The 14,877-nt window shown below is 46.9% G+C and overlaps 1 protein-coding gene across 1 annotated transcript in view; it reads right to left on the bottom strand.

Annotated features, from left to right (window-relative positions):
• Window positions 1-828: 828 nt before the first annotated feature.
• Window positions 829-14,877, bottom strand: part of LOC129710529 (LHFPL tetraspan subfamily member 7 protein) — a 221,720-nt gene continuing 207,671 nt past the window's right edge. The window contains exon 4 of the mRNA XM_055657562.1: window positions 829-4,665. Within this exon, the coding sequence (XP_055513537.1) occupies window positions 4,439-4,665 (227 nt within the window). The 3' untranslated portion in view covers window positions 829-4,438. The remainder of the gene's footprint in view (window positions 4,666-14,877) is intronic.

Raw genomic sequence — 14,877 nt, 5'->3', positions numbered from 1 at the left:
ACTCTCCACATAGGTTTGTAGGCTAATTGGCTCGGTATAAATGTACAATGTCCCTAGTGTATGTCGGATAGTGTTAATGTACGGGGATGGCTGGTCGGCGTGGACTCACTCGGTGGGCCGAAGGGCCTGTCTCCGCTCTGTATCTCTAAACTAAGCTGTTGCCTTACAGCACCAGTGACCTGAGTTCAATCCTGACCTTGAGTACTGTCTGTGCGGAGTTTGCATGTGGTTGGGCCAGTTTCTCTCTCGGGGCCGTTGCAGTTTCCTCCCAGATCCCAAAGCCAACAAGGCTGGCAGGTTTAATGTAAATTGCACCCAGTGTGTAGGTGAGTGGTTGAATATGGGCTATAGAATCTGACCCGAATAAATAGAAGGTTACGTGTAAATTGGTTGAAGGCCAGAATGAACTAGGTGGGCCGAAGGGCCTGTTTTCACCCTCTATACCAGAACTACAAGGGGAAGATTATCCAGAGTAGGGTAATCAACAATCAGAGGACATAGGTTTAAGGTGAGAGGGGAAAGGAACCTGAGGGGCAACTTTTTCACAGAGGATGGTGGGTGTATGGAACGAGCTGCCAGAGGAGGTAGTTGTGGCAGGTACTATAACAACATTTAAAAGACACTTGGAGAGGTACAAGGATAGACCGATATGGGCCAAACACGGGCAGGTGGGACTCGGGCAGATGGGGAATCTTGGTCGGCATGTACAAGCTGGGCTGAAGGGCCTGTTTCCATGCTGTACAACTCTATAATTCTACATGTATTTTTGCAAGCACCTGTGGAAGGGACGTTCAGGCAATTCTACCACATTAAAGTACCGTAAGTGCGCGAAGCGATTTTGTTCCGACAAAGTAATAAAGTCACAATTTCTCCACGTTAGACACAGCACTGTGGCGCGTTGAGTAATCATAGGGCAGCGTTGGCTTATTGACACCACTTTCAAAATCACAATGATCAATTAAGATTCAATTTGCTTTTCTATTGATCCAAAGCGGCATTGAATTTTGTAAGGTCCAGGAAAGACATTATGGATGTTGTTGATCATTATTGGTGACACACTACTTCAATATTTTGCTAATGGAGTTTTAGTCACACATTCTTTGCGGATTCACCAGTTAGGTTTGTATGCGTGACATTTGTTCACCTAATGCCGGGAACCTGCAATGCGTGGTTGGTGTCTCTGAAGCTTTGCAGTCAAAAATTGATTGATGCGGTCGGTCTTCAACAAGTTTGTTGGCACGTGCAGTCCTTCCCAGGGATACACACAAAATGCTGGGGTAACTCAGCGGGACAGGCAGCATCTCTGGAGAGACGGAATGGGTGACCTTGTGGGTCAAGACCCTTCTTCAGGACCGAGATTCAGGGGAGACGGAGACGCGGAGATATGGAGGGGTAAGGCGTGAAAATGAGAGATCAAAGGAGACAAAGCTCAAGGAAAAGTAGAAAAGATCACTGTTAGCTCGGGGAGAGTGACAAAGATAAAATTTAATCAGGAGGACAGGCAGTCTGGTCGGAGAACTGGGATGGGGGAGGGATGGAGAGAGAGGGAAAGAAAGGGTTACATGGGATTAGGGAAGTATCTTTGTTTGGATGTATTATCAGCTGTTTAACAGATTCTAAACATTATTTAAATTTTTTCTGACACACAGTGATGTAGCTGGTAGAGTTGCCGCCCTCACAACGTCAGAGACTAAGGTTCGATCCTGACCTCGGGTGCTGTCTGTGTGTGGTTTTTGCACGTTCTCCATGTGACCACGTGGGTTTCCTCCGGGTGCTCTGGTTCCCTCTCAAATCCCAAAGACGTGTGGGTTTGTAGGTTTAGATTAGTTTAGAGATACAGTGAGGAAGCAGCATCTTGAGCCCACCGAGTCTGTGCCGACCAGTGATCACCCCGTACACTAGCACCATCCTGCACACTAGAGACAATTTACAATCTTTACCAGAGTCAATTAACCTGCTAACCTGTGGGTCTTGAAACCGGAGCACCCGGGGGAAACCTACACGGTCACGGGGAGAACGTACAGACTCCGTACTGACAGCACCCGTAGCCAGCATTGAACCCGGGTCTCTGGCGCTGTGAGGCAGCAACTCTACCGTTGTGCCACCGTGCCACCCCAGGTTCGATCCTGACCTCGTTTCTTGTTCGTGTGTGGAGTTTGCACGTTCTCCCTGTGACCGCGTGGGTTTCCTCCGGGTGCTCCGGTTTCCTCCCACGTCCCAAAGACGTGCGGGATTGTAGGTTAATTGACCCACTGTAAATCACTCCCCCCCAACTTGTAGGGTGTGAGATCACATCTAAGAATTAATATTTCAAGTGAGAATCAGTATTTAGCTTCATTCAAATTATAAATCTGATAAATCGAAAACCAGACGTAAGACATGAAGTTGCCTTTTTTACAGAAATATAACTTAACATTAGGGCCACACGGTGGCGCAGCGGTAGAGTTGCTGCCATACAGCGCCAGGGACCCGGGTTCGATCCTGACTACGGGTGCTGTCTGTACTGTTCTCTCTCTGAGTGCGTGGGTTTTCTCCGGGTGCTCCGGTTTCCCCCCACACTCCAAAGGCGTACGGGTTTGTAGGCTAATTGGCTTCTGAAAATTGTAAATGACCTCTGGTGTGCAGGATAGGGCTAGTGTACGGTGTGATCGCACACTCGGTGGAACTATGGGCCTGTTTCATCGCTGTATCTCTAAACGTCTAAAGTGACATGAACTCAGTTAATACGTTAACTGGATACTCACAGAAAGTGTCAGAGATGTGGGATTCTATGTAATATTCCTGGCTGATTTCCATATGGCATCAATTCCACTAATGTCCCTGGGTCCGAGCTTGCAAGGTATAATCACTGTGCATGTTTTATGAAATGGATGCTGCAAGTGGCAAAGTAATGCAGTGTAGTGTATGAATAATAAGGAATATTAAGTCAATAAGGAAGTAATTTTGCTGCATGCTTAGAGGGCACCACAGTAATACGTAATGAAGATTACACCCAGAGTATATATTTGTGTGGGAAGGAACTGCAGATGTTGGTTTACACCAAAGATAGACACAAAAAGCTGGAGTAACTCAGCGGGGCAGGCAGCATCTCTGGAGGAAAGGAATAGGTGACATTTCGGGTCGAGACCCTTCTTCAGACTCAATAGGTGACGTTTCGGGTCAAGACCCTTCTTCAGGCTGAGAGTCAGGGGAAAGGAAAACGAGGGATATAGACGGTGATGTAGAGAGGTGAAGAACAAATGAATGAAAGATATGCAGGAAAGTAACAGTGGTAAAGGAAACAGGCCATATATTTGCGTCTATCTAAATGTTCATTCTGAATGATTCATTATGGCTGTACTACAAGTTCTGACGTGTGTCTTCACACTGACACGAAGGCCAGACAGATGGTTGGCGGGGCCCTTTATTTAAAAGATAAACATTCGGTATTGAGTGTTAAAACCATTTGTCAAATGAACTGCATGAGTAGAAAATGCGCTCAAAAGATTTGAGTAGATTGCAAGCCCCCTTGAGAACTTGCACACCACAGATCTGATCGTCTAACCTTCACCGGAAGCATTTGTATAAGGAATGGTTGGACCAAATTTCATTTTCATCTCCATCCACCAAAGAGATTTCAGTGTGAGGTGTATCGCCGAGATTCTGATCCTACACAACGTGCAGTGACATCCAGTCATCTGATAAGCTTGTCTCTGAAGCTGGAGATATCTGCGATCTCTCCAGCCTATTCTCGCGTTCCAGTGCATTAAAAAAAAAACACTTTGCAAATTAGACCTCAGAAAGAAGACATATAGTTCCGTCCACCAGTTGTCTTGATGTTCAGATGCTTCGGACTGACAAAATATCCTGGTTGGAAGGACAGAATTGTTGCCCCATTTCCCAAGTTGTTCAGTTCTTTTTCAACACGAGCCTCAATAGTCTTCTTGTCACTAATACAACACCATGCCGTGGTTCTGTTGCTCTGATATTTTCACTGAGCCCATTCCTGTTATTATGGAAAGAGGCCCATAGGACCACCGAGTGCGTGTCGACTGGCAATAACAGGAATTCTTCAACAAATTTAACCCACCTTTATCTGCAAATAACCCAGCTCAGCATTGTCGTGAAAACCACCGCCGACCCTGGTGAGAATTACAAGTGGGCTGGAGTTGGTATGATGATTGGTTCAAGGTTGGCGTAGCAGTAACTGACAGGGCGTTACTTTCCTTGTAATTCATTTCCTTGCAACTTTTCAGGTGAATTGCTAGTGTCGGACGCGCGCTGTGCATCTTGTGGGAATCAGGAAGACGTTTCACTGAATGCACTTGGGTCACAATGCAAATGGGCCCTTGTTTGAGCTGTTTTCCTGGCTCTCTGGGATGCCTCCATTATCTTCCGCTCGTTTCTGAAGGTGTAAAAGCAGGATATTGTACAACGGCGGCTCCTCCAGCAACAAGTACTATAACAGCGCCGGTATTGGAGTCGGTGAAAGGGATTCCTTCGGCGCATATTTGGAGAAGAAGGGCAGGAAGACTGCGAGCATGACCCCAACAATCCCCAGCATGTAGCCCCATCCGATCTGACACTCCGCTGCGTGATAGATGCTGGAATCCCCGCAGTACTTCCGCACGATGGAGGAGTTCAGCCCGAACGGATAAACCAGAAGCCCAGACGCCATGATGAACACTGCAAAGACAAAGAACAAAAATCCATTAGTGTCGGAGCCTCAACCGGCAAATGTATACCATGTTCTCGACTTAAGAACTTGTTTATGTTTAGTTTGGAGATACTATGTGGAAACAGGCCCTTCGGTCCACCGAGCCCGTGCCGACCCACAATCACCGCCCCATTCACCAACGTTATCTTACACACACACACACACACACACACACACACACACACACACACACACACACACACACACACACACACACACGCACACACACACGCGCACACACACGCGCACACACACACGCGCACACACACACACACAACAATTTTTACAATTTTGCCATACATTTCCATACAAACTACAAACCTGCACGTCTTTGCAGTGTCAGAAGAAACCGGAGCTCCCGGAGAAAACCCCGCACAGGTCACGGGGAGAACGTATAAACTCTGTACTGACAGCATCCATAGTCAGGATGGAACCCGGGTCTCTGGAGTTGTAAAGCCACTGTCCCACTTTCCCGAGTAACTCACGAATTCTCCCGAGTTTTCCCCTTGATTCAAACTCGGAGAATGTCCGTAGTGAGTCCGTAGGGGTCCGTAGATATTTCGTAACGGTTCGTAATGCCAGCCGTGGGTACTCGGGGCATCAGGTAAGTCGGGACGTTTGTTCAGCATGTTGAAAAATGTCCATGAGTAAAACAAGTAGCCCCGAGTACCTACGCTGGCTATTACCGTAATTCTCAGAGTTTGAATCAAGGAGAAAACTCGGGAGAGTTTGTGAGCAACTCGGGAAAGTGGGACAGGGGCCTTAAGGCAGCAACTCTACCGCTGCGCCACCGTGCGGCCCTAACGTTAAGTTACATTTCTATATATCCGTAAAGAAGGTAACTTCATGCCTTGCTTCTGATTTTAGATTTATCAGATTTCTTGTTATAGCTTGAATGAAGCTAATTACTGTTTCTCACTTGAAATATTAACTCTTAGATGTGACGCACCCATGTGTTCTCACCGTGCCACCCCAAATGGTTATGTTTGGAGAGACAGCACAGAAACAGGCCCTTCGGCCCACCGAGTCTGCGCTGACCCCGTACACATCAGGCACGCACTGGGGACAATTTACTATTTTACGAAGCCAATTGGCCTACAAACCTTTGGAACATCTTCAAACATTTCTGGACAGATCCCATCAATTGGACAGGAACATGGATAGGAAAGGTTTAGAGGGATCAAGGGTCAAGAACGCTGTGTTGTCACATGTCCCGAATCGGAACAATGAGATTTTTACTTGCAGCAGTACAAAAGATATGTAAACACAGCACTCTGTAAACGTCACAGTAAACAACAAGAAAGAAGTTCAGTAGATAAGAACAAAATAACTAGTAATAGAACAAAGCCAAAACCAATGTCCCTAAGTCTATACAGTTCGGATCTTATTTGAAGGTTGTAGCGTTTAATAGCCTGATGGTTTGTGGGAAGAAGCTGCTCCTAAACCTGGACGTTACAGGTTTCAGGCTCCGATATCTTCTTCCCGATGGCAGGAGTGAGATGAGAGCGTGGGCAGGGTGGTGTGGGTCTCTGATGATGCTGGCTGCCTTTTTGAGACAGCGACTCCTGTAGATCCCATTGATGGTGGGGAGGTCGGTACCCGTGATGGACCGGGCATTGTTCACCATCTTTTGATGTCTTCTTCATTCTTGGGCATCCGAGTGGCTGAACCTGGCCATGATGCAACCGGTCAAATATGCTCTCTACCGTACATCATCGACCTACTGACTCTCCCCAATCCTCTAAGGAAGTAGAGGCGTTGATGGGCTTTCTTTATGATCATAAGGAGTAGGAGTAGAATGATGTCATTTGGCCCATCAAGTCTACTCCGCCATTCAATCATTGCTGATCTATATCTCTCCCCCCTAACCCCATTCTCCTGCCTTCTCTCCATAACCTCTGACACCCGTACTAATCAAGAATCTATCTCTCTGCCTTAAAAAAGGGCTCTTAAAAATAGCGGAGTCAGGGGGTATGGGGAGAAGGCAGGAACGGGATACTGATTGGGGATGATCAGCCATGATCACATTGAATGGCAGTGCTGGCTCGAAGGGCCAAATGGCCTACTCCTGCACCTATTGTCTATAAAAAAATATCCACTGACTTGGCCTCCACAGCCTTCTGTGGCAAAGAATTCCACAGATTCACCACCCTCTGAGTAAAGAAATTCCTCCTCATCTCCTTCCTAAATGATTGTGTCAATGTGCTGGATCCAGGTTGTCAGCATGGGCTAGTTGGGCCGAAGGGCCTGTTTCCATGCTGCATGATTCGTATACTCTTAAGTGACACGACACACTAATGCTGCAGCTTTCAACGGAACCATCACTAATAATAAGCCCTGGAAATAGGCAACGTTTCGGGCCGAAACCCTTTCGGGTTTCGGCCCGAAACGTTACCTATTTCCTTCGCTCCATAGATGCTGCTGCACCCGCTGAGTTTCTCCAGCACTTTTGTCTACCTTCGATTTTCCAGCATCTGCAGTTCCTTGCAAAGATCCTATAGCGAGCTGGATAGATCAGTGGACGAAAAAGACGTCGGGCAGATTCATGGGTAATTTTCGGCCCCATTTCCGTAACCGGCTTCCGTCTCCGCACCAAAGATCCCGCAGCGGAGCAAAGATACTAGTGCGGAGACGGAAGCCGGTTCCGGAAACATCCTCGTAAAAATAAAAGTTCTTTGGTAAAAATCTTCTCCTCGTTTTCAGAATTTTAATTTATTAACACAAACTGTTCCCCCGCAACGTTGATTACACTGCACGACGGGTCGGGTCGGGTTACTAAAATGGATGAAAAAAAGGCCCACGTTCCGTTCCGCTCCGTTGCGTACTATACGTCAGACCACTGCATTTAGCAGGAGTGATCTATCTTGCTCCGCTATATGATCTTTGCTTCCTTCTTAAACACTAATAATAAGCTACCAGGCACTGAAATAGTTAATCTTCCGCCTCCCACACACAAACACACACGTTGCCACTGATGCACTTATCCCGGGCGTGTTTGTTTGCAATGCATCTGTGTCAGCAGAGTCACACATAGCACGATGAACTACAAAAGCACTTCACCAACACTTATGCTGATGGGGCTGATCAGTCTAGGAGTGTTTCAATCTGCAATCACTCACTTCACTAAAAGCAGATCACAACCTTTTGTCAAATGATAGTTGTGAGCCATCTACCTCATCAGCACCATTCACAAGCAGGCAATAGTCTTATTAATCCTGAGAAAAAGGCACCTCGTTTGCAGAACAAAGGGTGCGGCTGTAAAACAATGACAATCTTTCAAAAGCCTTAGATTCTTAATTGGATTCCACTCCGAGTGCTTTCTGATGTCTGACTCTCACTCGAGGAGTCGACTGGTTTCCCAATCGAGCAAGAGCTTCTTCTTTGTGTCTGGTGAAGTCTTATTTAATTTGATACTCATTGTAGGACTAACTATGGGTAATGATGAGTCAGAGTGTGGGATGGAGATTGGTAATTGATTGAATGGTGCACGAACAACACCCTTGCTCTCAATGTCTGCAAGACCAAGGAGCTGATTGTTGAGGGAAGGAACTGCGGATGCTGGTTTACAAAAAAAGACACAAAGTGCTGGAGTAACAGTGGAGCTGCTGCCTTGCAGTGCCACAGAGCCGGGTTCAATCCTGACTACAAGGGCTTGTCTGTACGGTGTGTTCGTACGTTCTCCCCGTGACCTGCGTGGGTTTTCGCCGAGATCTTCGGTTTCCTCCCACACTCCAAAGACGTACGGGTTTGTTAGCTAATTGGCTTGGTGTAAGTGTAAATTGTCCTTGTGTGTGTGTGGGATAGTGCAAGTGTGAGGGGATCGCTGGTCGGCGCGGACTCGGTGGGCCGAAGGGCCTGTTTCCGCGATGTATCTCTGAACCTAAAACTCATATTAAAATTAAATTCCACAGATTCACCAGCCTCTTTCTCAAGAAATTCCTCTTATTTTCCTTTCCAAAGGTACATCTTGTTGCTGTGCCATCTGATCCTAGACTCTACCACTCTGTGGAAACATCACATTGTTACACCCACAAAAACAAAAGCCCATCCGCACTTCTGCTTCCTTGGAAGATCGAGGAGATTTGACGAATAACTACTCTCTTCAACTTTTACAGGTGTAGAGAGCAAATTGACCAGTTGCATCATGGCCTGGTTCAGCAGCTCGAACACCCAGGAACGAAGGCGATTACAGAAAGTGGTGAACATCGCCTCGGGTACCGACCTCCCCGCCACCCCGGGCCACGGGACTTGAACCGGCCCGTTCACGGAGCTCGGTTGAGCCGCGGGACTTACTCACCATCACCCGGTGGGGTCCCAACATCGGAAGCCTGGATCGCCTCAGCGCAGAGGGAGAACAAGGAGGGAAGAGACAGAGACTTTAAGACTTTTGCCTCCATCACAGTGAGGAGGTGCCTGGTGGATGTTAATTTGTGTTTAGTGTATGTTTTGTTATTTATTATTATATGTATGACTGCAGGCAACAAAATTTCGTTCAGACCGAAAGGTCCGAATGACAATAAAGGAATCCAATCCAATCGAACAGATCTACAGGAGTCGCTGCCTCAAAATGGCAGCCAGCATCATCAGAGACCCCACACCACCCTGGCCACGCTCTCATTTCACTCCCGCCATCGGTAAGAAGGTATAAGAGTGAAAACCATAACCACCAGGTTCAAGTACAGCTTCTTCGCTACAGCCATCAGGCTCCTGAACACTATACAACATGAGGAATCTGCACTTTGTTGCACTAGTATTGGGGTCATTGTTTATCATCTGTTATCTATGAGTATTGTGTTTACAGGCCTGTTATGCTGCTGCAAGTAAAAACTTATTTTGTTCTAAACTTTTCTCACCTACAGTTTATTTCCTCATCCCCCCCCACCTCTACTTTTCTACTTTCAATCTGAAGAAGGGTTCCGACCTGAAACGCCACCTATTATTTTTCTCGAGAGATGCTGCCTGTCCCGCTGAGTTACTCCAGCACTTTGTGTCTATCTGCGGTGTAAACCAGCATCCACAGTCCCCTCGGACACAGTAAAAATGTAATTGTTCTGTTGTCGGTACTTGTAACAATCAAACACTCTTGACACTGTCACTGGCCAGACCTTGTTGGCTTTAAACAGATTCCCGCATCTCAAAGATGTGCGGGTTTGCAGGTTAATTGCCTCTCTGTGAATCATCTCCTAGTTGTGTTATGAAAGTGGGATATTGTAGAACTAATGTGAACGAGTCATCGATGGTCAGCATGGACTCGGTGGGCCGAAGGGACTGTTTCCATGCTGTATCTCTAAACATTGAAATTCTCCATTATGAAAGAATGCCAGTGACTATGTTGTTACTAGGATGTCCTGCCTGCATTGCTGCCAAGCTTTGCCTGTTCATGTTTATTTAATGCAATACACACTGTGCTATTGTAGACAACACTAAAACACAGGTGGGCTTGAACCACTGCTCTGCTAACTGAGGAATATATCAGGGCCAACTTGACGGGTCATTGACAGAACTCACTTCTATCACTGAGGCTCAAGTCTTGTCTGGGTAGTAAATTATTGAAGATGTCTTTTGTTGAGAACATGTCTTTAAATATAACCATGTCAGCAATCAAGAATGTTTATTGCCATATGTCCCAAACAGAACAATCAAATGTCCCCCTCTGCTCATCAGGTGCCGAGAATTTTTCCCATCGATTAAAAATAAAAGAGTTATTAGTGTTTAAAAAATGTTGAGATTCTCTCTCCTGTCAATCACACCATGAAGGCCACGCCCCTTCTGGTGGGAGGGGGGGAGAGGGACTATAAAACCCAGAAGTGTGGACATGGCTCAGTCTCTGCAAGATGGAGGAGGGAGAGGTCACGACTCACTATCTTTAGTGGCCTTGCACCCTGCTTGAAATGGTATGAAACTGCACTTGAATTTGGTGGCCTTGCACCCTGCTTGAAATGGAATTTCAAGAAATAGCCGCGAGTCAACTGCCAGCCCACCAGCCGTGAGTGACTGAGCCGCCAGCCCAATAATCCATTTGGCCCACAATATCTATACTAGCCCTCTGGAAACCCTTCAGCTCACAACACCCATACTAGCACTCCAGAAACCATACTAGCCCCCCCCCCCAATGGCCACCAATATTGGAATTGGTGGAGAGGTGGAATATTGCGTTGGGGAACCAGCCCTCCCGTGTGATGCTGGGACCCAACGGGTCCCACTTAGTCTAGCATATATATATATATATATATATATATATATATATATATATATATAGGAAGGAAATGCAGATGCTGGTTTAAATCGAAGGTAGACACAAAATGCTGGAGTAACTCAGCAGGACAGGCAGCATCTCTAGAGAGAAGGAATGGGTGATGTTTTGGGTGGGGACCCTTCTTCAGTCTGACGAAGGGTCTCTTGCACGATACATTATTCCCCTTATCCTGTGTCTGTACACTGTGCACTGCTCGATTGTAATCATATACAGTCTCTTCGCTGACAGGATAGCAGGAGACAAAAAAAGCTTTTGACTATACCTCAGTACACGAGGCAACTAAACTAAAATGCTATTTTCAGCAAAAGCAAGAGGGCAAACTTGCTGTCAGTGGGTAGTACAGAGAGAACCCATTCCTCTTATGCTGTAGGCCTTAGAAATGAATCCATTAAGTAAATTATTTAACAGATGTTTTGATTAGTTCAGCACCATCTATGACGTTATTAGCTGCAAATGATACAGTTTCACAAAGTCTTGGAAATGGTTGATTAGAGATTAAAATGTTCGCTAATTTGTTTTGTGTTTGTGCTCCTTTTAGAGGAAACTGCTTACGTAAGCTGTGCAATGTGAAGCATATTTCCTGGCACCCAGTTGATTGAGGGTGGTATTATATTGTAATCATAATTGCTAATTTATTTATGTCAATCTGTCTGTTCCAAAGTTTAAACTTTGGAGATACAGCGCGGAAACAGGCCCGTCGACCCACCGGGTCCGCGCCGACCAGCGATTCCCCCACCCCCGTACGCCAGTTCTATCCCGCACACACGGAACAAGTTACAGAAGCCAATTAACCTACAAACCTGCACGTCTTTGGAGTGTGGGAGAAAACCGGAGCACCCGGAGAAAACCCAAGGCGGTCGAGGGGAGAACGTTCAAACTCCGTACAGACAGCACCCGTAGTCAGGATCGAACCCAGGTATCCGGCGTCGCAAGGCAGCAACTTTACCGCTGCGCCACCGTGCCGCACTCTGTGTCATTCCGGGCACATATTTGTAGCTCAGAAGAATGAATCGACCACAAGTAAAAAGAGAAAGTTCTTCACGTACTCAGCAGGCCAGGCAGCATACGTAGAGCGAGAAACAGAGTTATGTTCAGATTGATGGTGTGCAGTTCATATGGTCATACGCCATTGGAGCAGAATTAGGCCATTTGGCCCATCAAGTCTACTTGGTCATTCAATGATGGCTGATCTATCTCTCCCTCACAGCCCCATTCTCCTGCCTTCTCCCCATAACCTCAGACGCCCGCACTAATAAAGAACCTGTCAATATCCGCTTTACCAATACCCATTGACGTGGCCTCCACCGCTGTCTGTAGCAATGAATTCCACAGATTCACCACCCTCCCACACAGGTCGCGGGGAGAACGTACAAACTCCGTACAGACAGCACCCATGGTCAGGATCGAACACGGTCTCTGGCAATGTAAGGCAGCAACTCAGCAACTCCAGAACTACTAGGGAGACCGAGGATCTAGCGGGAGGGAGGAACTGAAGGGAATCAACCTTAGTCAGGAAATGGTGTTAGGTAAACTATTTGGACCGAAGGCAGATAAATCCCCAGGGCCTGATGGTTTGCATCCCAGAATACACAAGGAGGTGGCCGTAGAAATCATGGTTGCATTGGTGATCATTTTCCAATAATCTGTAAACTCTGGATCAGTTCCTGTGGACTGGAGGGTAACTAATGTAACTCCACTTTTTAAGAAAGGAGGGAGAGAGAAAACAGGGAATTATAGACCAGTTAGCCTTACATCAGTAGTGGGGAAGATGCTTGGGTCGATTATTAAAGATGTAATAGCAGCGCATTTGGAAAGTGGCTCGAAGGGCCGAATGGCCTGCTCCTGCACCTGCTTTCTATGTTTCTCTGTTTCTACTGCTGCACCACCGTCCATGTTTGTGTGTGTGCGGTCTGAGTCTACGTATGTGATGCTGTTGTAAACAACTTCTACATTGCACCTGTACTCACAGTACCTGTGCCTGCGACAATAAGTAATTGACTCGACACACAACAGGCGGCTGTATTGCAATGACACAGTACGGGGAAATGTAAACGCTCATAAAGCATATGGCAAAGCAGATCATGTACACACTAACCAGAATGCACAGTCTAAAAAGGCTATCACAATCTGTTACAAGATGAATTATTCATTTTTTGGGATAAAGTGGCATAACACATTTTTGGCTAAAACTTCAATAAAAATATTTTGCAATCATATTGCTTAAACCTGGCTGTAAGGGGATGGAGTGGGTGTGGGTGGGTAGAAGGGGATCAGAAGCATTTTCAATGTGATGTGTGTGATTAGAGGAATGTCTTTCTCATTTCTGACCCACAACGTCATGTTCAGGAGCGTGTGGTACGGATAAATATGTCATTGCAGGCTTTCATTCCGAGCGGTGATTTCTTGCCACCTTTCAGGGGCGTCACGGTGGCGCCGCGGTGGAGTTGCTGCCTTCACAGCGCCAGAGACCCGGATTTGATCGTGACTACGGGTGCTGGCTGAGTTGAGACGTTCTCCCTGAGTAACTCAGTGGGTCAGACAGCATCTTTGGAGAAAAAGGATGTCTGAAGAAGTGTTCTGCCCCAAAACGTCACCTATTCCTTTTTCTCCAGTGCTGCTGCCTGACCCACTGAGTTACTCCAACATTTTGTGTCCAGCTTTCTACTGTACCTCGCTGCACCTGGCAATAACGATAATACACTAAACCTTGTGACTTTCTCCGAGATCTTCGGTTTCCTCCCACACTCCCACACTCCAAGGACGTACAGGTTTGTAGGTTAATTGGCTTCGGTAAAATAGTAAATTGTCCCTGGTCTGTGTAGGATAGTGCTCACCAAGTCCACACTGACCAGCGACCACCGAAAGTTAACACTATCCGACACACACTAGGGACAATTTACACTTACACCAAGCCAATCAACCTATAAACCTGTACGTCTTTGGAGTGTGGGAGGAAGCCGAAGATCTCGGGGGAAAACCCACACTGTCACGGGGAGAACGTAAAACCCCGTACAGACAGGATCGAACCCGGGTCACTGGCGCTGTAATGCTCCCCTGTCCCACTTAGGAAACCTGAACGGAAACCTCTGGAGACTTTGTGCCCCACCCGAGGTTTCCGTGCGGTTCCCGGAGGTTCCCGGAGGTTTTTGTCACTCTCCCTACCTGCTTCCACTACCTGCAACCTCCGGCAACCACCTGCAACCTCCAGGAACCGGACGGAAACCTCGGGCGGGGCTCAAAGTCTCCAGAGGTTTCCGTTCAGGTTACCTAAGTGGGACAGGGGCATTAGGCAGCAGCTCTACCGCTGCGCCACCGTGCTGCCCTACCATTTACTATGCAAGTTTTGAGATACTTGTTGCAGTCATAGAGACATACAACATGGGAATGGGCCCTTCAGCTCAACTAGCCCACACCGACCAACATGTCCCATCTGCACTAGTTCCACCTGCCTATGTTTGGATCATAAACCTCTAAATCTGTCCTATCCATGTACCTTCTTAAATGTTGCGATGGTCCCTGCCTCAACTACCTCCTCCGGCAGCTCGTTCCATACACCCACTCTTTGTGTAAAAAAGTTACCCCTCAGGTTCCTATTAAATCTATCCCCCCTCACCTTAAACCCATGTCCTCTGGTTCTTGATTCCCCTACTCTGGGCAAGAGACCCCTCATCCTCTTGCACTCCAAGGAACAAAGTCCTAACCTCCTCAACTTTCTATAGCTCAGGCCCTTGAATCCTGGCAACATCCTCGCGAGCCTTCTCTGCACCCTTTCCAGCTTGACAACATCTTTCCTACAAAATGGTGCCCAATACTCAAACACAATACATGGCACTTTTGAAATGATGGCCTCCTATTCTAAATGCATTCATTGTGTATAATTATGAGAATCAAGATTTATCGCAGGGGAAAGCGAATTGGGAATAAA

Source organism: Leucoraja erinacea, chromosome 28, assembly GCF_028641065.1.
Source record: "Leucoraja erinacea ecotype New England chromosome 28, Leri_hhj_1, whole genome shotgun sequence".
In the NCBI taxonomy this organism is placed as follows: Eukaryota; Metazoa; Chordata; class Chondrichthyes; order Rajiformes; family Rajidae; genus Leucoraja; species Leucoraja erinaceus.
This window is presented reverse-complemented; position numbering and strand designations above follow the sequence as displayed.